General features: G+C 37.1%; 1 protein-coding gene across 16 annotated transcripts in view; it reads left to right on the top strand.

Annotated features, from left to right (window-relative positions):
* The first annotated feature begins 309 nt into the window (after positions 1–309).
* neb (nebulin) overlaps positions 310–26,639 on the top strand; it is a 58,091-nt gene continuing 31,761 nt past the window's right edge. For 14 of the 16 annotated variants that reach the window (XM_053626967.1, XM_053626974.1, XM_053626973.1 and 11 more), the window contains exons 1-65: positions 311–475; positions 1,139–1,251; positions 1,545–1,616; positions 3,529–3,594; positions 4,477–4,593; positions 4,754–4,861; positions 4,997–5,101; positions 5,196–5,300; positions 5,420–5,524; positions 7,305–7,409; positions 7,814–7,918; positions 8,041–8,148; positions 9,494–9,610; positions 10,077–10,178; positions 10,291–10,398; positions 10,500–10,604; positions 10,720–10,818; positions 12,143–12,247; positions 12,350–12,457; positions 12,572–12,685; positions 12,801–12,998; positions 13,193–13,300; positions 13,753–13,851; positions 14,033–14,137; positions 14,221–14,328; positions 14,425–14,736; positions 14,890–15,096; positions 15,194–15,298; positions 15,387–15,494; positions 15,584–15,895; positions 15,986–16,192; positions 16,292–16,396; positions 16,641–16,748; positions 16,842–17,153; positions 17,396–17,602; positions 17,692–17,796; positions 17,927–18,034; positions 18,137–18,448; positions 18,545–18,751; positions 18,847–18,951; positions 19,053–19,160; positions 19,259–19,570; positions 19,799–20,005; positions 20,183–20,287; positions 20,371–20,478; positions 20,578–20,889; positions 20,981–21,184; positions 21,267–21,371; positions 21,583–21,690; positions 21,775–22,086; positions 22,178–22,381; positions 22,477–22,581; positions 22,701–22,808; positions 22,966–23,277; positions 23,367–23,570; positions 23,679–23,783; positions 23,870–23,977; positions 24,077–24,388; positions 24,542–24,745; positions 24,860–24,964; positions 25,101–25,208; positions 25,334–25,645; positions 25,754–25,957; positions 26,258–26,362; positions 26,505–26,612. In XM_053626967.1, coding sequence (XP_053482942.1) covers positions 1,563–1,616; positions 3,529–3,594; positions 4,477–4,593; positions 4,754–4,861; positions 4,997–5,101; positions 5,196–5,300; positions 5,420–5,524; positions 7,305–7,409; positions 7,814–7,918; positions 8,041–8,148; positions 9,494–9,610; positions 10,077–10,178; positions 10,291–10,398; positions 10,500–10,604; positions 10,720–10,818; positions 12,143–12,247; positions 12,350–12,457; positions 12,572–12,685; positions 12,801–12,998; positions 13,193–13,300; positions 13,753–13,851; positions 14,033–14,137; positions 14,221–14,328; positions 14,425–14,736; positions 14,890–15,096; positions 15,194–15,298; positions 15,387–15,494; positions 15,584–15,895; positions 15,986–16,192; positions 16,292–16,396; positions 16,641–16,748; positions 16,842–17,153; positions 17,396–17,602; positions 17,692–17,796; positions 17,927–18,034; positions 18,137–18,448; positions 18,545–18,751; positions 18,847–18,951; positions 19,053–19,160; positions 19,259–19,570; positions 19,799–20,005; positions 20,183–20,287; positions 20,371–20,478; positions 20,578–20,889; positions 20,981–21,184; positions 21,267–21,371; positions 21,583–21,690; positions 21,775–22,086; positions 22,178–22,381; positions 22,477–22,581; positions 22,701–22,808; positions 22,966–23,277; positions 23,367–23,570; positions 23,679–23,783; positions 23,870–23,977; positions 24,077–24,388; positions 24,542–24,745; positions 24,860–24,964; positions 25,101–25,208; positions 25,334–25,645; positions 25,754–25,957; positions 26,258–26,362; positions 26,505–26,612 — 9,759 coding nt within the window. In that variant the 5' untranslated portion in view covers positions 311–475; positions 1,139–1,251; positions 1,545–1,562. Of the gene's footprint in view, positions 476–1,138; positions 1,252–1,544; positions 1,617–3,528; positions 3,595–4,476; positions 4,594–4,753; positions 4,862–4,996; positions 5,102–5,195; positions 5,301–5,419; positions 5,525–7,304; positions 7,410–7,813; positions 7,919–8,040; positions 8,149–9,493; positions 9,611–10,076; positions 10,179–10,290; positions 10,399–10,499; positions 10,605–10,719; positions 10,819–12,142; positions 12,248–12,349; positions 12,458–12,571; positions 12,686–12,800; positions 12,999–13,192; positions 13,301–13,752; positions 13,852–14,032; positions 14,138–14,220; positions 14,329–14,424; positions 14,737–14,889; positions 15,097–15,193; positions 15,299–15,386; positions 15,495–15,583; positions 15,896–15,985; positions 16,193–16,291; positions 16,397–16,640; positions 16,749–16,841; positions 17,154–17,395; positions 17,603–17,691; positions 17,797–17,926; positions 18,035–18,136; positions 18,449–18,544; positions 18,752–18,846; positions 18,952–19,052; positions 19,161–19,258; positions 19,571–19,798; positions 20,006–20,182; positions 20,288–20,370; positions 20,479–20,577; positions 20,890–20,980; positions 21,185–21,266; positions 21,372–21,582; positions 21,691–21,774; positions 22,087–22,177; positions 22,382–22,476; positions 22,582–22,700; positions 22,809–22,965; positions 23,278–23,366; positions 23,571–23,678; positions 23,784–23,869; positions 23,978–24,076; positions 24,389–24,541; positions 24,746–24,859; positions 24,965–25,100; positions 25,209–25,333; positions 25,646–25,753; positions 25,958–26,257; positions 26,363–26,504; positions 26,613–26,639 lie in introns of all 16 variants that reach the window. The other 2 variants (XM_053626965.1, XM_053626960.1) reach the window with 2 other exon arrangements.

Raw genomic sequence — 26,639 nt, 5'->3', positions numbered from 1 at the left:
ATAATGATAATGAGTCTTTATTGGTCACATATACATATGCACAGTGAAATTCTTTTCTTTGCATACCCCAGCATGTCAGGAAGCTGGGGTCACATTCATTTTCTCATTCTACCCTGACTCTTACTTTTGGCCATTAACCAGTGGCCTTATAGAATTGAATCTCATTGTAACCCTGCAACACCTCTGCCAAAAGTGACAATAACACAATCTACATGTCTGTTTCTCCTTAATCCCACTGCTCCATTTGTATAGTTGTATCTCACTGGATTTTCTGAACAGGTGCTCTTTTCCTAAAGGCATCACTACTATATATTTAGCTGTTGAAACCTGAGAATGCTGCTCACTGATTGGCTAGATGGAGCACATGATAACTGGAGTGCGACAGTGACTGTGAGCTGTCACCCAGCGTTTCGCAGGAGGGAAGAGTTGGGGAGGCTCTGGCAGCTTGGGAAACACTATAACTTTAATTTCACTGGTAAGCAAAGAAATTCAACAAAGTAAACAATTATGATTTCCCTCTCCAGCACATACATAGCTTTGCATGACCTCCTGTGGATTTTCTACTCTTTTTCCATTGGAAGGAAGTGAAGCTGAGAGTCGGTTCTTGACCCAGTCTCTTATGAAGCACTGTTCAACCTTCTCTGACTGAGCAACTTTACAAGAACTCTTAAACTCGCCAACGTTGTGAAGCTGGAACTTATCTTTCTCTCTCTGGAATCTATGCATCTACACTTTGGATCACTGTCCGAGGCCCCTCACCACTTTGAATGGGAATTTGCTTAAATTCTCGTCTTCTCTTCTCTTTAGTGAAATTATCATTTTAACGTGAAATTCTGTGAGTTTGGTACTAAAACAGGCTAGTTAGTATGCAGTCCTATATTTAACCTGCAGCCTCAGAAGGTATTGCAGTTCTGCTAGCTAAACAAAGCCAGCCAATCAGGTCTTGGCATTAACTTTCATGACATAGCTGGAGCATCTACGAGCAGCTGTCGTGAAGCTTCATCCAGGAGCTGCAGCTTTTTTCGGGGTCTTTGGTGTCAAATTGTTTGACCAGCTGAGGCCTGGAAAACCCTTTAAACAGACAACGTTTTCAGCGTAGTTCAGTGAAAAGTGAATTCACATCTCTGTCTGTGTTTAGGTTTGCAGGAATACATTAAGTGGAATATCAGTTTGGGACCCTAGTAGATGGAAAGTGGGCACCTTTCTGATTTTACAGCCACTGGATAGACTACTGGAATTATATTTGTTCAGGTATGTATGAATCTGTAAGAGGAAAATATTCTAGCATGTCTCCAGAGCATTATCTTTGCTCTTGGAGTTGATAGATAGGTTTGAGGCCTATTTTTAGTATGGGTGCACGGTGTGCCCTTCAACTGATAGTAAGGAGAGAATATATATTTTGTACAGGTATTTCAACAATGCTTTACTGATTTTGTTGTTGGGGATTTTTGTTTAAGCTTCATTCATGTTTATTTCTGACGATCACATTTCCAATTTGCATACAAAGTAGATTAAAGATTATTATTGTTTATTTGCTCATGTAGATCCACTAGAAGTGTCTGATGATGGACACCGAAGAATATGAGGAAGAGTATGAGGAAGAAGTGGTGGAAGAGGTAAGATATAAGTCTATAGTGCAGGTCTATTGGCAGGTCCTATGAATAGAGAACTGAGATACCACTACAGTCAGCAGTTCAGTATGCGCTTACCCCAATATTCATGACCAGAGCTGGCTCTCATTTCAGATCACCTCCTCCCAATACCACCCATAGTGCAGTATAAGACCTACATTTCAACCCCCCCACCCCTTCCTCCCGAAATTAATCCCAGTTATAGTAGTCAGTGATTACTGAAGCACCTGCAATATCAGAATGCTGGTTATGTATAACACAATATATATATATATATATATGCAACATGATATATGATTTTCTGTTATTTATTGTTACTGTTGATGATGTGTTATAAGCATCTAATGAAAAATGCCTGAATGGAAGTAACCATTGTTAGATATGATATTCTCACACTTGCTGTGGAACCTTTATACTAACAGTGGGATTACGTTCTGTTCAATGTGATAAGATCCCCTGCAAGCCTCATTTAGAGCTGCAATTTACTGCAAATGCGAAATACACATAATTAAGACTTTAAAAGTCTTAGAAATATTGCTATATATGTCCGTCAATTTTGACACCTGCTCACTGTCACAGGATGCCTGTAATTTTTGTTAAGCATTTTACAATTCAATTTAATCACTTAGATTAGCAAAATACTTCTTGAGGCTTCCAGGGGCTCTTGCTCAATGACATGCATACTTGTGCTAATTGTAAACTTTGTAACATTTTTCCCCCTCCAATCACATTCACAATTCAGCTTTTAGTATCTTTAGTAGTTTAATCTCAGTCAGATATATCGACTCTTCTGGTAATGTTGCTAAAAAGCTGCCAGCTCCTGTAGATTAATAGCCGATTATACATTTTTATGTCTAATATACTTTTTCAACATTAATGAAAAGTAGTGTGCTTTTACATGGGTTATTATTAAAGTAGATACAAAAATAGAAGTGTACATCTACAGTAGGCTCACAGGAAGGAAAATGAGAATAGAGGCACTGTAAATCACACTCATCAAGACGTCTAGCCATGAATGTCACACTGAGAGAACGCTTTGCTGGGGGTTAAAATGGGAAAAGAGACCTACAAGTGGTGAAAAGAAAGAAATCTACAATACAGTGAAGGGCAGGACGTTGAGGTGAAGGGACAGTACGTTTTTCAAAGCATATTGATATATCTATACAATCAAATAGGTATGAACTTGGAAGCATCTAGACCCTGTATAGTTTTTCCAGCTGTGATTTTAATCTGATAAGGTGTAGCTTTTTAATACTGATGGTCTGCAATTACATGAAAACAGTATTTTGTGTAGCACTGAGAATACTGAGAAAATCACTGTAACATTTAGTGATTTAGACCATAAAACTATAAGTGTTTGGGGTAGCAAAGTTTTGGTAGCAGGACTAAAGAGGTCCAAGAGGAAGATATGATATCCAAACTGAATAGCAAAAACTATATTATAACGAAGCGTATTGTATTGTCCCAATGATGGGTGTTATGATTCATTGTGATCTCGTCTATGAGCCACTGTATCTGTTTGTCACCATGACATTAATGTTGACTGAAAACAATATTAGATATGAGCTCATCTATGTGCTTAAGTGTTAATGAGCACAGGAGGCTCAGTCAGTCAGAACAGCCAATCTATTACAGGCTGCTGTCAGGCAATACAACCCAATTATCCTACCAGAACAAATAATGGCAAAAATGATTAGTATTATTACTATCTATTAAGAAATGATCTGTCATACAAACATAGCTTTTTTGCTAACTGATCTATTATATAAATAACTGAACTATGTAAAAGAAATAATTAGCAATTTCACTGCAAAAGTCACAGACACACACGTTTTAGCTTGTCTCTGGTTTCTGTGAACAACATTTTAAAAGCCCAGAGTTTGTCCTATATTTGTAGTATTATGAGGAGTATACGACTGACTACACTTCCACCACCAGCTCACATCAGTCTCGGGTTGGAGAGGTAAATGGCCTTCTTCCAGGTCCGCTGCTGAAAGAGATACACAGCTTTTGTCATACTGCCTGATCTCGCATGTCATGAGGGTTATTCCACTGTTCACTTCTAAATTACAAATAAACGAACTCATGAAGAGGCAGTGGATTATTAAACAAACCTCTTTGTTTAACAATTCACAGTACAGTGAGAAGAGTTGGTCAACATGTCAACTTTCATTAATGTGTGATTTTTCAATTGACTTTTTTTTACTTTGAAATATGAAATATGTATTCTGAATGCTGATGAAATAACCCTCATATTCAGTCCTGTAGGGCTTTAAAAAAAAACAAAAAACAGTAAAGTTTTATTCAAAGACATGAATCTCTGCATCCTATATAGAATTCTTTGTATGCCATTTCTGTTCCTGCATGTTTTTATATTCAAGTCAAGTTATGCATGTGAGCTCTCACAGAAACTGGTCTCATGCATTTTTACTGAGTTGCTTGACTGCTGTCCAGTATAGCATTATGCTGCCAGCCCTTTATGACTTTAGCAAGTAAACTCTTAACCACATACTAATTTGGTATTAGTACTTTGTATTTTGTACTTGTATTAGTGATTTGTACTACAGCAGGTAAGTTAACCTAGATGATGCCTTGAATTAAAACCTTACACCTTTCATGATTCACATGTTTTGGAGAGTAAATATTGTTAATATCATAGTAAATACATAAACACAACATTAGCATTCATATTTGCAAGAGAACTATAGTGTTAATGCTAAAGCTAATATTATGTTGTCTTTTTGTGTTAATGTGCTTCTAGTGTCTCACATATTTTAAGTCCCAGATGATGCTCATACCTGGGAATTAATCTATTTACTGACTGACTCTCTTCTTGCTTCTCTAGCTTGGGCCTGGGGGACTTCCTACACGTAAGGTCAGGAAAAGGGCCAAGGTGGACACTTCTAAATTTATGACCCCATACCTGGCACACAGTCAGAAGATGCTTGACCAGTACAGCCATGTAAGACAATAAAATAAACAAAGAGGACTCTCCATTTTACTGAGTTATGATTGTAATATTAGCATTGTACATGGAGTGTTCCTTATAAAATGTGTATGAGCATATGTAATGTGTGTGGTATTATTATTGTTATTATATGTACATTCATGGATCTTTGCAGAACAAGTACAGGGAGGTATATGAGAAGAACAAGGGTCAACCCTATTACATTACAGCTGACACACCTGAGATTATTCGCATCAAGAAGGCTCAGGAGCAGCTCAGTGAGGTAAGGATTACACTTTAGTATTACTGTTAGCCTTTAGATCATTTGTCAACAGTTTGCTCCTTTTGGTTTTATTGTTGAAAATGATGCAGTGTGACTCTGTTTTTATAAAAACTTGTCAAATTTTTTTCCTACCAGGTGATATATCGTATGGAAGGCCTGAAGGCTAAGACCGGCAGCCTGTACGATGGCGAGGCTCGTGAAATCGCACATGTGAAGAATGTCACTGATCTTATCAGCAAAGTAAGCACATCTAAGAAATCCCATCAAATCATAGTCAATCTTACTAGAGGACCACCTCTGTCAGATGTACCTAATCTTTTATGTGGCTCCTCAGGTCTTGTACAGGCAGAAATGGGATGAAACCAAGGACAGATACTTACTGCCTCCTGATGCGCCCGAGTTGGTTTTGGCAGTGAAAAATGCTGCAAATATGAGCAAGGTAGGAATTTGGCCATCCTAAAAATCTTGCATATATACCTATGACTTCAGTTCTTTAATTATTATGACTTGCATTCTTTAACTGAGTATGCATTTCAATCAAATGTTTATCTCTATCAGAAACGATACACAGAAGATTGGAATGAGGAGAAGACCATGTACTACCCATACAGTGACAGTCCAGAGCTCCGTCGAGTGGCCAAAGCCCAGGAAGTCCTCAGTGATGTAGGTTTACTCTTACACAATGCTGAACTCTTCTGTCACTGAGAAGGTTGTTACAGTTGAGAGCAAAAATGAACATCCTCCACTGTATAAGAAAACGTACAACTACTTTACAATCTACGCAATTTTGCCACATGTCTCAATATCTAGACCTGATTTGAATAAGGCAGTGTATGACATAATATCAGAAAGAATATTCTGGTGTATGGGGAGCAAATATTACACCTGCAAAAGAGATTAGAAGAAGTTATAAAGTATGGGCTTACAAGTTACACTCACAAGTCATTTTATTAGGAACACCTGTACACCTGCACGATCATGTGGCAGCAGTGCAATGAAAAAAAAATCATGAAGGTACATGTCAAGAGCTTCAGTTAATGTTCACATCAGAATGAAGAAAAATTGTGATCTCTGTGGCTTTGATCATGGCATAGATGTTGGTATCAGATGGGTTGGTTTTTCACACACAACAGCGGAATTAATATGGTGCAAAAAAAAACATTGAGTGAATGACAGTTCTGTGGATGGAAACGCCTTGTTTATAAGAGAGGTCAGAGGAAAATGCTAACTCTAGAGACTGTTGTGGATGAAAATCCCAGGAGATCAGCAGTTTCTGAAATACTCAAATTAGCCCATTTGGTACTACCAACCATGCCATGTTTAATGTCACTGAGATCACACCTTTCCCCATTCTGATGTTTGATCATCATCTGAAGCTCTTGACCTGTACCTGCATGATTTTATACATTGAGCTGCTGCCACATGATTGGCTGATTACATAACTGCATAAATGGACAGGTGTACAGGTGTTCTTAATAAAGTGACCGGTGAGTGTATTATACAGCAATTAGTTCTGGTCCATAAATCTGATTAGACATGCAGCATTCCAAGAGTGCTTATATTTAGTGTAATCACACTAGGATGTTTCACTATGTGTATCACGTCGCTCTTTTGTGCTTGACATGTAAAATTCCAATTCTAGCAACAGTTAACTGAAACTATAGAGTTAGAGACATCATCAGCAGACCTGGCAAACAATACATTTTTCATGAATAGAACTGAATTGACTTAAAATTTAAAACTCGTCAGATGAAGATGAAAATTAAAGAAGCGAAGCCAATTTCAGTTTGTTGGGCCCAACAAGCAGCAAGCTAGCCAGATAGCTGACAGGCTATCAGTGAGTGCAGGTTCTTCAGGATCCCCTTCTGTTAGTGGAGCAAAAACAAACAAAACATTTGGCCATATTGTGTCCAAAATGTAAGTTAGTAAATATTAATTTCTTATTTATAGAACTGTTATATAAAAGCAGTATTACACTCTCAATCATGCTGTTATTCTGACTATCATCATGGCTGTGATTAGCTATGGCCGATATTGTGCCATGCTGATATTCAGTATAAGCGTACTCTTGCTCGTGTGATATTGGTTAGTTAGAGAATACTTACATCACATTCAGAAAGAAGGATGTACATTATTACTCTCCTTTTAGATACTATTTGACCATCTTTGTTCTGTGAAACATAACTAGATGTCTTATCTTTCTCAACTAGATAACTAGATGGTTGTTGTTGTTTTTTTGTCCTAAGGGTATGCAAAATTTTTATTCAAATGAGTTATTTCATTCCATAATGTACTTATGATGTTGTGCTATAACAGATTAGATGATGTCCACACTTGTAAAAGTCTTCTGTATAATTTTTGGGACACTCTGAGAATTGAACTTGATCGCACAATTATCTCCATTCTATATGTTAATCACTTTCATTTTCCTTTGACATGACAGGTTAAATATAAGAAGGGTCATGATCAGCGCAAAGCAAAGTACACATCCTTGGCTGATCCCCCAGAAGTGGAACTTGCCAAGAAAAACTTTGCCAATCGAAGTAATGTAAGTAGAAAGCAGAAATCAGGTCAGTCATGTTAAAAGGCAAAATGATTCCTTTAAACGCTCGTCAACAAAGTCAAGAACAGCTTTTAAAGCATTTAAAGCACTGCCTGATGGGGATTGTTAATGATCAGTGACTATTTTTAACCATATCATATCTATAATGAGTTGTATCGCAAAGCTTCAGAGAGGGAGAGACTAAACAGAGCTGTGACACAAGAATGAGAGTGTGTCGGTGGCCCCTCAGAGACAGACAGGACTAACATAATGAACCATGATATTACTAAAGGGTATTATTCCAGATTCAAAGAGCTCATCTTCCCACAAACCCCTAAAGAAAATTGCAGACTTATTTTTAAACAAAGGTTGTTCAATTATGATAAACTAAATGTTTTTATTATTTGTAGCTTGTGTATCATGACGACTATAACAAGAACGTCAAAGGCCAGTGGTGTGAAACTCCTTACTTTGACGTTGCAATCGGCAAGATGGTCATGGATAACTTAAGTGAAGTAAGTAATAGTATATATTAATCCACCTTATTTTCTATCTTCATGCAAAAAATTTAAGCTAAAGATGTATGAATTTATTCATACTGCTAAATGTTCTCTGCCATACATTTCTTTCCCACTAGAAAAAATATACTGCTGCTTATGAAGATATGAAAGACCAAATTTATTTCATGCAAACCGAAACACCAACATACGCTTCAAACAAAAAGGCTGGTGACTCCGCAAGCTCGGTGAGATTAAACGTATTTCTCTTCTTGTGCACACATGGAGATAAACACAGAAAAGTGAACGTGATATGGTCAGGGGTATATAGTACTTTTATATGAACACAGAAAAGTAAAAATGATATAGTCAGGGGTATATAGTACATATAAATAAACAGAAAAGTAAAAGTGATATAGTCAGGGGTATATAGTACATATAAATAAACACAGAAAAGTAAAAGTGATATAGTCAGGGGTATATAGTACTTTTATATAAACACAGAAAAGTAAAAGTGATGTGGTCAGTGGTATATAGTACATATAAATAAACACAGAAAAGTAAAAGTGATCTAGTCAGGGGTATATAATACTTTTATATAAACACAGAAAAGTAAAAGTGATATGGTCAGTGGTATATAGTACATTTAAATAAACACAGAAAAGTAAAAGTGATATAGTCAGGGGTATATAAAACTTTTATATAAACACAGAAAAATAGAAGTGATATGATCCGTGGTATATAGTACATATAAATAAACACAGAAAAGTAAAAGTGATATGGTCAGTGGTATATAGTACATATAAATAAACACAGAAAAGTAAAAGTGATATGGTCAGTGGTATATAGTACATATAAATAAACACAGAAAAGTAAAAGTGACATAGTCAGTAGTATATAATACTTTTATAGAAACACAGAAAAGTAAAAGTGATATAGTCAAGGGTATATAGTAGACCAACATATAAATAAAAGTAAAAGTGAATCAGTGGTATAGTTCGTTTAATAAACAAAAAGTAAAAGTGAGATAGTGAGTGGTATATAGTACATTTAAATAAAACAGAAAAGTAAAAGTGACATAGTCACTGCTGAGTAAAAAATAAAAGTTAGACAGTCAGTGGTGTAGTACTTTTAAACTAGACTGTAATTTAGGGACAATGTCTGAAAAATGATCTATTTTCTCATTCTGTAGCCAATGACCTTTTACTCATAACAGCTTATGATGACTGTGAATGTGAATGTTTGTCATGCAGATATTTAGGTACTGTGCTTTAGACTTAGACCACTAGGCCCCATCAGTTAATGACCCTGGAAACCATGACAGTATTACAGAACAAGCTGGATTACAAGTACATATTTAAATCATACTGTTAGTGGATATGTGTCAGTGCAAGTGCTTTTTAGTCTGGGTCTGAATTTAACCAGTGACACAAAAGCTATTCATACATTGGCACACTGTAGTTGTGACACTGACTGGGACAGAATGTAGATACAGACAATGAAGTAGACAATAGACCTGTATCCATATAAACTACCCTAAAGTTCACCACAAGAATTTTTTTTGAATTATGAACATTTCCCCTTCCTTCTTAGGTCAAATACAAGAAAGACTACGAAAAGACAAAATCAGAATCTGATTACAACGTTCTCCCAGCTTCAGAAAACCCCCTCCTCAGGCAACTCAGATACGCTGGCACCATCTTGAGTGATGTACGGTTTGCATGTTGGATTTGTTTACTTTTGTAGTGAATGTATGTAACCACATTAGAAAAATTAATATACATTTTAGAGTTTTGTATTTTATTTGTATTGCATTATTTTGTAGTACCCTATTCACTTTCGGTTTGTTTTTTGCTTTAAAGTTTAACTCCATTTTGTCAGACTGCAGAACTTTTGTCCACCAGGTGGCGCTAATGTTTCATGGAGATTCTTTTTGTTGCTGATAATTGAATAAAATATCAACCTCAAATGCTGGGGATGATGTTGGAAAGTATTGCTGGATAGTATTTAATGTAAAAATGAGTAAACATGGCAGTGAGGTCTATGGCTAGAAGCCATTGCTTAGATTTCAGTAATGTTTAAAGTGATTCACAAAAGTAAACCATTAAGGCTGCTTTCAGATGCTTACATGGTGTGTATTAGGCATTTACCCCTCTTTCTCATGCCCTATTTTTAGAAAGTGTATAAAGCAAGCTATGAAAAAACAAGAGGATCCAGCATTAATTACTGTGACACCCCCAAGTTCAAGATGGACAGTGTGCTCAAAAAGTTTAATGATGTGAGTCTCATTTACTTTATTCCTTGTTAAAAAGCATGCCGTATGGGCTTATTGGTAAAAAAATCTTGTTTCATGGAAAATCTTGTGTCTTGTTTCTTGTTTCATTCCTTAGGTGCACTATAAAGACAAGTATGAAAGCGAGATAAAGGGCCATTATATTGGGAGTTATGAAGATATAAACATGCTTCGCTGCCAGAAGGTGGAAGAGTTAAAGAGTGACGTAAGTAACTTGTATGTTACTGAACAATAATTCACATATATTCCTTGAGCAGTTTTATCCAGTTACATTTTATTCAATGTTGTGCCTTTGTTTGCTCTTAGAGAAATTATAAAGCTGATTATGAGGATATGAAGACCAGATGCTTCTTCCCTCAAACTATAACCCCTGAATACGACGCTATTAAAAAAGTGGGACAATGTAAAGATGTGAGTTTGCCAGATACAAGTTGACCAAATGGAAAACATTCATGAACTTGTACATTGAATCCTTTTTGAACTGTATTGTGTAATTATATTTGTATGTTTCGTTTCTTTTTTATAGAATCTATACCGGCAACACCCAGACAAAATAAAGTTTACACAAGTAACAGACTCGCCTGTCCAAGTACAAGCAGCCATCAACGCCAAGCAGCTGAGTGATGTATGTCTCTCTATCTCTTTTACTTCCTAGCTCAGTTTTGACAAGAGTTAAATATGTCATTTCGAATACACAGATAATAATTTCTCATTAGCACAGAGTCCAGGAAAATTACAACAAAGCCCATAAACTGAGTGGCATCAGTGCCATTTATATTTGAGCTAAATGCCATCCACAAATACTTAGGCCACACTTTATCTTCAGAGCCCAGTTACTGTTCTGTAGATAAAGTGAATGTCCTGAGATATTTTAGGACTTTGCATACCTAAATCTCAAAATAACATTCCTGACCACAAGGGTCAAATGAAAGAGGCTTTCAGTACAGGACATTTTAAGAAACAGCATTGCCATCTACTGGAATTTCTATGACCTCCCTATTTTGCAGTGCATAGATAATATTACCATAAAAAAGAATTTAAAATGATTAGTATTTGAATAATATGAATAATATGAATGTGAATTTTGAGTTTACTATAAATCATATTTATTTGATGTAGTGATGTATTTTTTAAAAAATGTTTCAAAGAATTTAGATGTGAATTAAAGCGTAACTGAAAAATTAAATATATTTAAAAATATACATATGTGGTTAATAAGATAATCTATTGTAAAGAATAAATATTTTTTATTTTAAATACATTAAGTAAAGGATTAATTGTACTGTAGTACTTTAGAATGTTAGGCAATGTTGAACTAGGACATTGATGTCATCAACTGTGATAATTTTCGAAATAATAAATTAAACAGACCATGCTGTTATAGGAAATAATCAGTGATGTGGTGATGTGATGCAACTGAACATGAATCTGATTTACTACACCCTGAAGTTGATTATTTTTAAACAACAGCATATCCCAGCATATCCACAGTTGTTTGTTTTGTTTTTGTTTTTGAAGAAGAATAGCATGCTGTATTCTAATTTAATAATAATAAAAAAATGCCTTCACCTCTGAGTCTTACAAAGTGATGCAACTGGAGATTCCATCCAGAAATGCAAAATAAATGTCTCTAAAATGTTACACATTTTTAATCCATTTATTTGGAACATCTGCCATAAAAATCCCTGTTTAAGTTATTATTGAAACAATAAAGTATTAGAAAGCGCACAGTAATATAAAGCTGTGATTTGTCTTGCAGCCAGAACTACTGTCAGAGCCATGCTGTTATAAAAAAACAAAAAAACAACCCAACACATTCTGACCAGTCAGAATTAAAAATTCAATAACAGTGTTGTATAATGATAGTGAGCAAACCCTTAATATAACATAGCACTAAACTCTATCTTCAGTATTTGCAGTTGTTGACCTTATTTCTATTGGCGTTTCAGCTGAACTACAAGGCGCAGTATGAGCAAGAGAAGTTTCAGTGTTATGTGCCTCCTGATTACCCCTTCTTCATTCAATCTAGGGTTAACGCATATAACCTTAGTGATGTAAGTATTATCCATTATAACACCACATTATTATTTTATTTAGATAGGAACGTTAACGTGTGTTCTTTTACGTTTTTATATGAAACAATTCTGTTGTTTTAGACTTGTTACAAGTTTGAATGGGAAAAGACAAAAGCCAAAAAATTTGAGGTGAAGGGTGATGCTATCCCCATCCTCGCAGCCCGTGCCCACACCAACATTGTCAGTGATGTAAGTAAACAAAGCTCTGTTGTTCACAGACACAAATTCAGCATTTACTTGAACATTTACAATAGTATTTTGATTGCTTCTGAGATCACTGCACTGTGTTGGCTCTTTTGTTAGGTGAAATACAAGAAAGATTATGAAAAGACCAAAGGACACATGGTTGGTGCTCTTAGCATTAACGACGATCCAAAGATTATGCACTCAGTTCATGTTGCTAAGATCCAAAGTGAGGTAATTATTGCATATTTACATAACAACTAGAAGGACATTCTGAAATATGATTTGTTTTTATAATAGTTGGATATTTCATACGATTATTCATGCAAGTAAAATGTCTCTTCAACAGCGTGAATATAAAAAGGATTATGAGAAGATGAAAACAAAGTATCATACCCCACTGGACATGATGCTTGTCACATTAGCAAAGAAGTCTCAAGCTATTGCCAGCATGAGAGGCTACAAAAATATCATCAATCGCTACTTTCTGCCATATGACAGCGTAGCACTGGACCTGGCAAAGAAAGCCAATATCATCCAGAGTGATGTAAGCATTCACACTGTAGCCAGACACAGTAAAGTTTCACTGAACTGTTTAGTTGAAGTCTAATAGTGGACATACACAGTACTTTAAGAAATTAACCCTGCATTAGTGTTTAGTTTGTGTAGTACAAACCTTTTTTTTTTAATTGTTAGCTTTCTTTATCATTTTGCTGATTTATTCCCACCCTCCCATAACAGAATGAATACAAGTCAGAGTACAACAACTACACTAAAGGAACTCCTTGGATACCTTATGGATCTCTGGATGTCGAGAAGGCAAAGAAAGCAGGAGAGATCCTGAGTGAGGTATAATTGTCAAGTCATTGATTATTTCCGAGGTTAGAATCCCAGGCTGCACATTAAGATGCAATCTCACAATTCTTAAAATGGCTAGAAAACATATTGAGTCAGTCACATGTAGAATAATTTTATGTCACATGGTTTAGGTCATGCCCAAAATGAGGTTTTATCTGGTTTAAATCCAAGTACAGGTATGAAGATTTAGAGGATTTAACAGATACAGATACACATACACATACAGATACACATTCCATTGCATTTCATCCCTACATTATACACTGTGTTGTTTTGACAATTTTATACATACTGTACGCTTAAACACATTGTTTGTTAGATTAATATTTTACATTGTACTGGACAAGATATGACTTAGTAAAAAATGTTCTTTTTACTGTTTTGATTAATCTGTCACATTGTTAAGCTTAGTCACTTGTTGTTTTGTTATTGTCTCAACCCAGAAAAAGTACAGACAGCCTCCAGATTCTGTGCCGTTTACTGCTATTGATGACCATCCCATCATGCTGCAATCGAAGCTCAATCAGCAACTCAGGAGTGATGTAAGTACATGGTTTCAGAATATGATCCAGAACTTTCTTCATGTCTTGTGCTCCAAACTGTACACCTTCAGAGTCTAGCACATTGCATTACTACATAATGTACAGCAATGTTTTATTTATTCTACTGTAAATTGAGCAGAATGCTTTGTGCACTGCATCTGACTTGTATTCCCTTTTGTAGCTTCATTACAAGAAAGGGCTTGAGGAAATCCATCAAAAATATTCGCTGCCTTCTGATGTTCCACAGTTCATCCAGGCCAAGTGTAACGCCTACAATATCAGCAATGTATGTAAATATTTCTAATGAGGGATCCATGGGGTTATGACAGTGTTGTTAATGAAGCTTTCCACATTGTTCTCAATTTTCAGAAATATTACAAGCTTGGCTTCGAGGATCTTATTTCAAAGGGTTATGACTTGAAGGCTGATGCTATCCCTGTTCGTGCAGCGAAGGCAGCAAGGCATGCAGCCAGTGATGTATGTGCCCTTCTTTTTCATTACCACAAAGCATGGAACATGCACAACCTGGAATAGGAAAGCAATCAATAAAACACTGATTTGTTATGCCTTTAGGTCCAGTATAAGAAAGACTACAACAAGAACAGGGGCCATCATGTCGGCTTCCGTAATCTTCAGGATGACCCACTGCTGGTCCACTACATGCAAGTGGCTAAGATGCAAAGTGAAAAGAACTACAAGAAAGACTATAATAAGGCTAAGCTGAAGTACCATACCCCTGTGGATATGTGGAGTGTTGTCCAGGCTAAACAGTCATCTGCAGTTCAGACATATACAGGTTACAAACAGCCCATTCATCAATACACACTTCTACCTGATGCCATGAACCTGGAGCTGGCTCGCAACATGAACAACCTCTCTAGTGATGTAAGACAATTCTCCTTACATCAACTCAGTTGAATTGAATAAAAGCATTTTAAGGTTGACATTAGGCCAAATGTGATTAAATAAAGTAATTAAGGGTACAGGGCATGAATGCTCACAATAACTCACAATTTCTGTCAAATTACTCTTTATTAGAACAACTATAAAGCAGACTATGAAGCCTCTGTGAAAGGTATTGGCTGGATCCCAATTGGCTCACTGGATGTAGAGAAAGCTAAGGCTGCAGGCAATGCTCTCAATGAAAAGAAGTACAGGCAGCATCCAGACACAATCAAGTTCACCAGCGTCACCAACAGTCCTGTTATGGAACAAGCGAAGCTGAATGCACAGCAGCTAAGTGATGTGTGTAACAATGAATATGCCCCTATGACTATAGAAAGTTGAGGTATGTTTGAAACCAAAATTGAAATTTATATCATGCGGTTTCCTTGTTTTGCAGAGGCTGTACAAAGCCAGTGGAGAGAAGTTCATGCACACATACCATCTCCCTTCTGATGCACCTGGGTTTCTGCAAGCTAAATACAATGCTGTGAATATCAGCAATGTAAGTAAACGCACCATCATCTGTCAATTTTTTTTTTATTATTAAATATTATATAGATATAGTAGTTAATTGATTTACATTTTTGCAGACGTACTACACATATGCACACAAGCAAGATATTCTGAAAGGACACCAGATGAAGCAAGATGCTATTCCAATTGTTGCTGCCAAGTCCTCTAGAGATATCGCCAGTGATGTTAGTAACTTCACTTTTCATTGCATAAGTATGTTTAAAATATGGTATAGAATTGTAACATTAACATTTATATGTTGTTCTTTTTACAGTACAAGTATAAGCTTGCATACCAGAAGGTCAGAGGTCACCACGTTGGCTTCCGTAGTCTTCAAGATGACCCACTGCTGGTGCACTACATGCACGTGGCTAAAATGCAGAGTGAAAGGAACTACAAGAAGGACTATCACAAGGCTAAGCTGAAGTACCACTCTCCTGTGGATATGTTGAGTGTTGCCCAGGCTAAACATGCATCTACAATTCAGACATGCATAGGCTACAAACGGCCCATTCATCACTATACACTTCTACCTGATGCCATGCATATTGACCTTGCTCGCAATATGATGGAAATTCAGAGTGACGTAAGTCTAACTTCAGCATCATTTCTCCTAATTTACTAACACAAATCAATCTAAGAGCTTGTTTAATAAGTTTTCATCTTATCTTGACAGAATGCGTACAAGTCGGAGTATAACAACATATACAAGGGAGCAGGGTGGGTTCCTATCGGTTCTCTTGACGTGGAGAAAGCTAAAACAGCTAAAGCTGCTCTGGATGAAAAGAAGTACAGAGTTCACCCAAGCAGTTTGAAGTTCACCAGCCTGACAGACCAAATGAACATGGTTTTAGCCATGAATAACACCAAGCAGATGCATCCTGTATGTATTGCAGTAGTTATGCTCTACTATAATATAATGATTACTTAAAAGACACAGTTTTCTCATAATTTGTATTATGTATGTTCTTTGATGTTATAGTTTGCTTATAAGACTTCTGGAGAGAAGTATATGCACACCTACCACCTTCCAGCAGACTCCCCACAGTTTCTTCAGGCCAAGTTTAATGCCCAGACTATTAGTGAGGTAAATCATATGTTGAAAGAGGGTCTTACCCTGGAAAAATTGTAACATAACTTTGCATGCATTTTGGAAGTATAACATACTTGCTGTAGACAACTAGTTATTTTAAGTTAGACTTCTTCTTCTTCTTCTTTCGGCTGTTCCCATTAGGGGTCGCCACATCTATTTTTAGTTAGACTAGAGGTGGAAAAGAAAAATGTTAAATAAAATAAAATGCACTATAACATAACGTTCTTCTTTTTTACAGTCACACTACAAATCTCAGTGGCTTGTAGACATTGCCAAAGGATATGACATGAAGGCTGATGCTATTCCTATAGTTGCTGCTAAACAAGGAAGGCATATTGCTAGCAATGTGAGTAAATACAAATGCCCTTTTTTCCCCAAATTATATTAAAGAGCTTGTCCATCACTTGTCCATGAATATATGAAATAATTGTGTTCACAGTTCCAGTACAAGAAAGACTATGAAAAGTCACGAGGTCACCACGTCGGCTTCCGTAGTCTTCAGGATGACCTGCTCTTGGTGCACTACATGGAAGTGGCTAAAATACAGAGTGAAAGGAACTACAAGAAGGACTATCACAAGGCTAAGCTGAAGTACCACTCTCCTGTGGATATGCTGAGTGTTGTCCAGGCTAAAAATGCATCTGCAGTTCAGAGATTCACAGGCTACAAGCAGCCTATTCATCAATACACACTTCTACCTGATGCCATGCAACTGGAGCTGGCTCGCTCTATGAACACCATTTCCAGTGACGTGAGTCAAATTTATTTCCTTTACAATGCCTGTGTAACACTGGAATTTTAACAATGTGTGTAAACAAACTTATACCTGACCCATTAACTATCATAATGAAACCAGGGCAACTATGATGTTGATGATGATGATCACATGATATGCTATCAATAAACAAATCAATGTCTCTTGTTACAACTACCTTATTATCATGTATAAATCTTGTTTTTAGTTTTCAGTTCTTATCATTCTTTCCTGTATAGGTTGAGTACAAGAGTGATTACAACAGCTCTATTAAAGGTCTGGGATGGGTTCCTATTGGCTCCTTAGCAGTTGAGACTGCAAAGGTTGGTGGACAGATACAGAGTGACAAGAAGTACCGTACTCATCCCTCCAAATATACCTTTCACAAGCACATGGATTCCATGGACCTGGCTTTAGCTGCTGCCAACAACCAGATTATGAACAAGGCAAGTTTGCATTTTGTGGCTTCTAATTGTAAGATCTGAGTCGTTATTAATGTCTAGTAACCAATTTGTTTCCATCTGTTTTAATACAGCAAGCATATACTGCTGTATGGGAGAACGATAAAACCAAAATCCATTTAATGCCTGACAGCCCTGAATTTGTCCTTGCCAAGGCCAATGCCATCAATATGAGCCAGGTAAGGTAAAAAAAAAATGTAGTTGTTTCCTTGAAACACCTGAAATTTAGCTACGTATAATTTTGCTAGAGTGGAGCAAGGTCATTATGTTAACTGCATTTTTCTCATCCTTTTCTCTGTACATTTTTAGAAACTCTACAAAGCTGGCCTTGAGGAAATGTATAAGAAAGGTTATGACCTCAAAGCAGATGCTATTTCAATCTTGGCTGCCAAATCTGGCAGGGACATAGCCAGCAATGTATGTTTATTGTCTCTTCTTCTAGTTCAAGATATAATAATATGCTTTAAATTTGTTTGTGTGTATGACCTTGTTATTAATAGAGCTATCATTCAATTACAGTACAAGTACAAACTAGCATATGAGAAGGCCAGAGGCCACCATGTCGGCTTCCGTAGTCTTCAAGATGACCCACTGCTGGTGCACTACATGCATGTGGCTAAAATACAGAGTGAAAGAAACTACAAGAAGGACTATCACAAGGCTAAGCTGAAGTACCATACCCCTGTGGACATGTTGAGTGTTGTGCATGCCAAACAGGCTTCTAAAGCTCAAACAAACACAGGCTACAAGCAGCTTTTCCATCACTACACATTACTTCCTGATGCCATGCACTTGGCGTTAGCTCGCTCTATGAATTCCAGTTCCAGTGATGTAAGTCAAATATTTTCTCCATTGTCAAGTATGAATTTGTGTTAGCTTAGCAATGGTTGTTCATGTCATAAACTATATTTCTGCTAATATTTTCAGGTTGAGTACAAGAGTGATTACAACACATATGTAAAAGGTGTTGGATGGGTGCCTATTGGCTCATTAGGAGTGGAGACCGCAAAAGTTGGAGGACAGATACTCAGTGATAATAAGTACCGAACTCACCCATCTAAATACACCTTCCACAAGCACATGGATTCCATGGACCTGGCATTAGCTGCTGCCAACAACCAGATCATGAACAAGGTGGCTTATCTCCTGAACAAAATATCTTTTTATACTTTTATTAATGTAGTCATTTCTCTGGTTGGTAATTGACTATTTTGTATGTTTAATTGCAGCAAGCATATACAGCTGCTTGGAATGAGGACAAGCGTAAGATCCACATCATGCCTGACAGCCCAGAGATTCTTCTGGCAAAGGCCAATGCAATAACTATGAGTCAGGTACATCTAAATCATATATTATAGCAATGGTTCTCAATTTCAGTCATAGATACTCCATTTGCTGCCCATTCTAATCTTATGTCCATGACAAATCATTTCAGAAAGCCTACAAAGCTGGAATGGAAGCTGCAAAGAAGAAGGGTTATGACCTCAGAGCGGATGCTATACCTTTGGTCGCAGCCAAAGCTTCAACACGTATCGCCAGTGATGTGAGTATCTACTTAAAAGACTGAATCATTATCTGATTACCTTTTCACAGCCAATGTCTGTCTTTGCCTGATCTGATGCGATATTTTACTTTTAACAGTACAAGTATAAACTGGACTATCAGAAGGCCAGGGGCCACCATGTCGGCTTCCGTAGTCTTCAGGATGACCCGCTGTTGGTGCACTACATGCACGTGGCTAAAATGCAAAGTGAGAGGAACTACAAGGCAGACTATCACAAGTCTAAGCTGAAGTACCATACCCCGGTGGACATGTGGAGTGTTGTACAGGCTAAGCAGGCATCCGCTGTGCAAACCAACGCCGGATACAAACAGCACTTTGCTCGCCACACAGTCCTGCCTGATGCCATGAACCTGGAATTGGCTCGCAACATGCAGACGATTGCTAGTGACGTGAGTGTAGATTGTTAGTCTAGCTCTAAATCTTTAATAGCTTAAATCTATTAAATATTTAAATGCATAATTTACACAATAACTTTGCTAATAATACAAAGTCCCCATTAGTATTATATTACGTATTTTAAAATCTAAAAGGTGGTTAATAAGTTCACATTAACCTTTATTTTAAACAAATTGTTTATAAAATCATCAAATATTTTCAATTCTTTTGTCTTTTCACAGAATGTGTATAAGAGTGAATACAACAACTACATGAAAGGAGTGGGATGGGTTCCCATTGGCTCATTGGACGTGGAGAAAGCCAAAACTGCTAGTCGGATAGGTAGTGAAAAACTCTATCGTACACACCCCAGCAAAAACAAGTTCACCAAAGATATGTCCTCCATGGACCTGACTCTAGCTGCAACCAACAATCAGATCATGAACAAGGTGATTTAGGTCACTTTCTATGTTATTGTTTTTATTATTTCATGAATTACGTTATTATTATATCGTGACTTAATCAGATAAATGGGCTTGATAAATAACTTAATAACTAATAAAGTAAATATAATGCAAAACTGATATGTTCACTGTACTGAATACTTACAAACATGTTTTTCACAGAAAAGCTATATTGAGGCCTGGGAAAAGGACAAAACATCAATCCATATTATGCCAGATGCAATGGATGTCACTCTTGCACGTCAGAATAAAGCCAACTACAGTGAAGTTAGTAATCCCTAATGCATAACCTTCACATAAAGTATTTATGATACAAACTTATTACTAACTTCTTATCTTCCATTTTTTAGAAACTGTACAAACTTGCCAATGAACTGGCAAAGAAGAAGGGCTATGACATGCGCAATGATGCTATTTCAATTCAAGCAGCCAAGGCATCCACAGCTATCGCTAGTGATGTATGTTTTTCTTTAATTAGGACAAAATAAATGCTATCCATGTGTGACTGGATTGATTACAGTGTGTGCAAAAAATGAACACCTTTTAATTTTGAACAGTACAAATACAAAACTGGATATCGTAAGCAAGTTGGCCACCACATTGGAGCCCGGAGCATCCAGGATGACCCACTGCTCATGTTGGCTTTGAACTCAGCTAAGATTGCTAGTGATGCCCTGTACAAGAAAGACTTCAACAAGTTCAAGACCAAGTTCCACCTTCCAGTGGACATGCTGGCATTTGAACTGGCCAAGAAGAACCAGATCCAGGTCAATGATGCCAACTACAGAACTTACCTGCACAACTGGACCTGCCTGCCAGACTCCAGTGACGTTGTACAGGCCAGACACGTCTATGACCTCCAGAGTGATGTAAGTTTTTCATCTGAATTTGTTAATGTGTTTATTCTATGGAACGTTGCTAAATAGATTTTCAATTGCTTTTATTGCTTTAATTTCACAGGCTGTGTATAAGGCAGACCTGAAATGGCTAAAAGGCCTGGGATGGATCCCTATTGGTTCGCTTGATGTTGAGAAAGTGAAGAAAGCTGGAGAAGCTTTGAGTGAAAGAAAATATCGCCAGCCCCCAAGCAACTTCAGGTTCACGAGCACAACTGAAGACATGCCAATGGTCTTGGCCAAAGCCAATAATGATATCATGAACAAGGTAACATTTGTTTTAATTGCTTATTTAATTACTTATTGTGCAGATTAATGTAAGTGTTATAACGTATATTCTTTTCTGAAAGCAAACTTATGTCCAAGCCTGGGAGAATGATAAGACCAAGATCCACATCATGCCAGATGCAATGGATGTGGTCCTCGCAAAACAGAATAAACTAAATTACAGTGAGGTCAGTATCTTTATTGTATACTTGAAGCTGTTGTTCTTAACATAATCTTCATCAAAATTAAATAAAATTTGAAGTTTCTATTTTTTATTGATTTATTACACCGAATGCAAGTCTATGGGTTGTTTACAAATAGAAATTATAGCAAACGCTTTCAAAATTCATTTTTCTGTGTGTAAATAAATGTAGTAATTTGATTGTATTTCTCCCCCAGAAACAATACAAACTTGCCAATGAACTGGCCAAGAAAAAAGGCTACGATATGCGCAACGATGCTATTTCTATTATTGCTGCTAGAGCCTCCCGGGATATTGCTAGTGATGTAAGTTTTATGAGCTACAAAAATCATTGCTTATAATTTTGAAGATGTTTTTCATTATACTGAACTGGTTTTTATTGTTTATAGTACAAATACAAAACTGGGTATCGTAAGCAAGTTGGCCACCACATTGGAGCCCGGAGCATCCAGGATGACCCACTGCTCATGTTGGCTTTGAACTCAGCTAAGATTGCTAGTGATGCCCTGTACAAGAAAGACTTCAACAAGTTCAAGACCAAGTTCCACCTTCCAGTGGACATGCTGGCATTTGAACTGGCCAAGAAGAATCAGATCCAGGTCAATGATGCCAATTACAGAACTTACCTGCACAACTGGACCTGCCTGCCAGACTCCAGTGATGTTGTACAGGCCAGACACGTCTATGACCTCCAGAGTGATGTAAGTGATTTCATTTGGTAAAGTAGCTTTACTGATTTCTTTACTCATCTGATTTTAAACCAGTTCATTTTCTATTAACTTCAATCTACAGGCTGTGTATAAGGCTGATCTGAAATGGCTAAAAGGCCTGGGATGGATCCCCATTGGTTCGCTTGATGTTGAGAAAGTGAAGAAAGCTGGAGAGGCTTTGAGTGAAAGAAAATATCGCCAACACCCAAGCAATTTTAAATTCACAAGCACCACTGAAGACATGCCAATGATCTTGGCCAAAGCCAATAATGATATCATGAACAAGGTAGAGGGTACACTGACATACAGCATGCAAGTTAAGTTATTTTGTAAATATAATAATTTGTGTTTAATTGTTTTCCATTCAATGGATTCTGCTAGAGGTCCTATATCCAAGCCTGGGAGAACGATAAGACCAAGATCCATGTCATGCCAGATTCAATAGAGGTGCTCCATGCAAAACAGAACAAGCTCAACTATAGTGAGGTTAGTATTGTAAGGATTATACAACACGCTGTCCATCATGAATATTTGATTTGATATGTTTTTGTGATTCCTAAATTATTTAATGTAAATAATAATGTTTCTCACAACCTACCCCTCAGAAACTGTACAAACTTGCCAATGAGGAGGCTAAAAAGAAGGGCTATGACATGCGAAATGATGCCATTTCTATCAAAGCAGCAAAGGCCTCTAGAGATATCATCAGTGATGTAAGTGTTTCCTTATCACAAGTAATTGAAAGGCATAAACATGTGTGCATTTGTATTCCTCAATAAGGTATTCTTTTTGTGAAAAAGAACGATCTTGTAAAATCACAATTTGAGTGTTCTATTTCATTCTGCTATTATTCAACCTTTTGTATGGTAGTACAAGTACAAAGCTGGATATCGTAAGCAAGTTGGCCACCACATTGGAGCCCTGAGTATCCAGGATGACCCACTGCTCATGTTGGCTTTGAACTCAGCTAAGATTGCTAGTGATGCCCTGTACAAGAAAGACTTCAACATGATCAAGACCAAATTCCACCTTCCAGTGGACATGCTGGCATTTGAACTTGCCAAGAAGAATCAGATCCAGGTCAATGATGCCAACTACAGAACTTACCTGCACAACTGGACCTGCCTGCCAGATTCCAATGATGTTGTCCAGGCCAGACACGTCTATGACCTTCAGAGTGATGTAAGTTTTTCATCTGAATTAATTTGTTCATGTCTTTCATCTATGCTTGAACTTCACTTAATGGATTTTTTGTTACTTTCACTTTATAGGCTGTGTATAAGGCTGATCTGAAATGGCTGAAAGGCTTGGGATGGATCCCAATTGGTTCACTTGATGTTGAGAAAGCCAAGAAAGCTGGTGAGGTTTTGTGTGAACGACTGTATCGTCAACACCCAAGCAATTTCAAGCACACAAGCACAACTGAAGACATGCCAATGATCTTGGCCAAAGCCAATAATGATATCATGAACAAGGTGGTGTTTCAAGAAGCAGTCCTGTGGACCTTGTTTATCATTTAATTACATACCCTTTGTTTTAATTTAGATTCTGATGTATATAAATATTTGTATTTCACACAATAGAGAAATTACATTGCTGCTTGGGAGAGTGATAAGACCAAAGTTCACATCATGCCAGATACAATGGAGGTGCTCCTTGCAAAACAGAATAAATATAACTACAGCCTGGTAAGATTCAGAGAGAGACACTTGAAAAGGGTTACTACTCCTATAGTTTCCCCTGCTACCTTCTAATTTTCTACATTCTTATCTAGAAACAATACAAACATGCCAATGAAGAGGCTAAGAAGAAGGGCTATGACATGCGCAATGATGCTATTTCAATCAAAGCTGCTAAGGCATCCAGAGATATCATCAGTGATGTGAGTTGTCTGTTATAATAAACACTTAATTGCACATTATACATTTGTAAATGCTGTAATTGATGTAAAAAGTAATGTCCCGATTATTTTTCTCTGTAGTACAAGTACAAAGCTGGATATCGTAAGCAAGTTGGCCACCATATTGGAGCCCTGAGCGTCCAGGATGACCCACTGCTCATGTTGGCTTTGAACTCAGCTAGGATTGCTAGTGATGCCCTGTACAAGAAGGACTTCAACAAGTCTAAGACCAAATTCAACCTTCCAGTGGACATGCTGGCATTTGAACTGGCCAAGAAAAACCAGATCCAGGTCAATGATGCCAACTACAGAACTTACCTACACAACTGGACCTGCCTGCCAGACTCCAGTGATGTTGTCCAGGCCAGACACGTCTATGACCTCCAGAGTGATGTAAGTGTATTGTTTTGGGTGTCACTTTTCAAATAGGCTTTGTGTCAACAATTTAAACTTTGAGCAACACCATCATGTAGAATTATAGACCCATTTGGTGTTGTATAATTTCACTAATTAATATGACTTTTTTTTTTTATCCCTGATGCTTAGATTGTGTATAAGGCTGACCTAAAATGGCTACAAGGGCTTGGATGGATCCCTATTGGTTCACTTGATGTTGAGAAAGTGAAGAAAGCTGGAGAGGCTTTAAGTGAAAGAAAGTATCGTCAGCACCCAAGCAACTTCAAGTTCACGAGCACAACTGAAGACATGCCAATGGTCTTGGCCAAAGCCAATGCTACTATTGGCAATAAGGTGCAGTTATAATTTAAACTAAATATATTTTAGATATTTTTCCTCAGATCATACAGCTAAATCTTTCAAGACCTTGACAAGTCTTAACATTGTTATTTTAATTGTCTACATCAGAAGCTTTACACTGAGGCCTGGGAAAAGGAAAAGAGCAACATTCATATTATGCCTGATGCCATGGATGTTTTGCTGGCAAAACAAAACAACATCAATTACAGCGAGGTAAGACTTTTTCTCGTGTAGTATCCTTGATATTGAAGGCAATTATCTTGTACTTACCATTTTCTGTTTACTTGCATTATTTGAAGCTCAAATACAGTTAATATTGCAATAATAATTTCAGTTTTCCCACTAACAGAAAAGGTACAAACTTGCCAATGAAGAATCCAAGAAGGAGGGGTATGACCTGCGTAGTGATGCTGTTGCTATCAAAGCTGCCAAAGCATCAAGAGACATAATCAGTGATGTATGCACATTTTGCTTACAGTGTTTTTATATAATATAAACTGTAAGTGTACATGTTTGATATTGTGTAAAATTACACTTTCAAAATGGAAATTCTCTTTCTATTCCCGACTTTGTTTATGGCAGTACAAGTACAAAACTGGATACCGCAAACAAGTTGGCCACCATATTGGAGCTCGCTGTGTCGAGGATGACCCACTGATTATACTGGCCATAAACTCTGCTAGGATTGCTAGTGATGCACTGTACAAGAAGGACTTCAACAAGTCCAAGACCAAATTCCACCTTCCTGCAGACATGTTGTCTCTTGAGCTTGCCAAGAAATGCCAGATCCAGGTCAATGATTTTAACTACAGAACTTACCTACATAACTGGACCTGCCTGCCAGATTCCAATGACGTTGTTCAGGCCAGGAAGGTCTATGATCTGCGCAGTGATGTAAGAATGTTATGAAAAAGCGTTACCCTCATATAAGTCTGGAGGTTTCAAAGCTTTTTTTTTTTTTAAGTTGATTGTAGCATTACAGCTGACCTTCTTTTTCTTCAGGCTGTGTACAAAGCAGACCTTGAGGACCTGAAGGGTATTGGATGGATCCCTATTGGTTCATTGGATGTTGTGAAAGCAAAGAAAGCAGGAGAGATTCTCAATGATCGCCTCTACAGGCAGAAACCAGATGCACTAAAATATACACAAGACATGCAATCCATGCCCATGGTTTTGGCAAAGACAAATGCTGACATTATGAACCAGGTGAATAAAATGGCTTGATTTTATGCCGATTGAATTCAAAACATATAAAAATAAGGTAACACTAGTATCAGGTTAAACTTCAAGGTAGTAATCTGATACAACTTGCTAGAAGAGAAATCACTTTGGGGTTTATTTAAATTTAGAATAGAGGGTGGAATGACTAAAAGCATTTAATGAGTGAATGACATTTTTATTTAGTATGTTTCATTTTCAATTTTTATTATTTTTTAAAAATTAGTCCTCATAAGGTTACTACCACTAAAATAGTAATGAAGTATATTTCCACTTGTTTTATTTCAGCGTCAATACATTGCAGCCTGGGAGTCTGATAAAGTCAAGATCCATATTACCCCAGATACCCCAGAAATCCTGCTCTCAAAGGCCAATGCTATTATCAACAGCAAGGTAGGTATCAGTTGTTAATCATTTTTCAGAATTATAATGTAGTATATTTGCTTACTCTGTATAGCTGTTTATAGTTCATACATTGCAATGTGTTCAATTTGAATAATATTCACCAGTTTATTTTTTGCGAAAAAAATTATAGAAACTTTACAGGCAAGGAGTTGAGGACAGCTTCAGAAAAGGCTATGACCTTAAATCTGATGCAGTCGCCATCAAAGCTGCCAAAGCATCCAGGGACATCGTTAGTGATGTGAGTTTACCAGTTCTATTTATGCTG

Source organism: Ictalurus furcatus, chromosome 6, assembly GCF_023375685.1.
Source record: "Ictalurus furcatus strain D&B chromosome 6, Billie_1.0, whole genome shotgun sequence".
NCBI lineage: Eukaryota > Metazoa > Chordata > Actinopteri > Siluriformes > Ictaluridae > Ictalurus > Ictalurus furcatus.
This window is presented reverse-complemented; position numbering and strand designations above follow the sequence as displayed.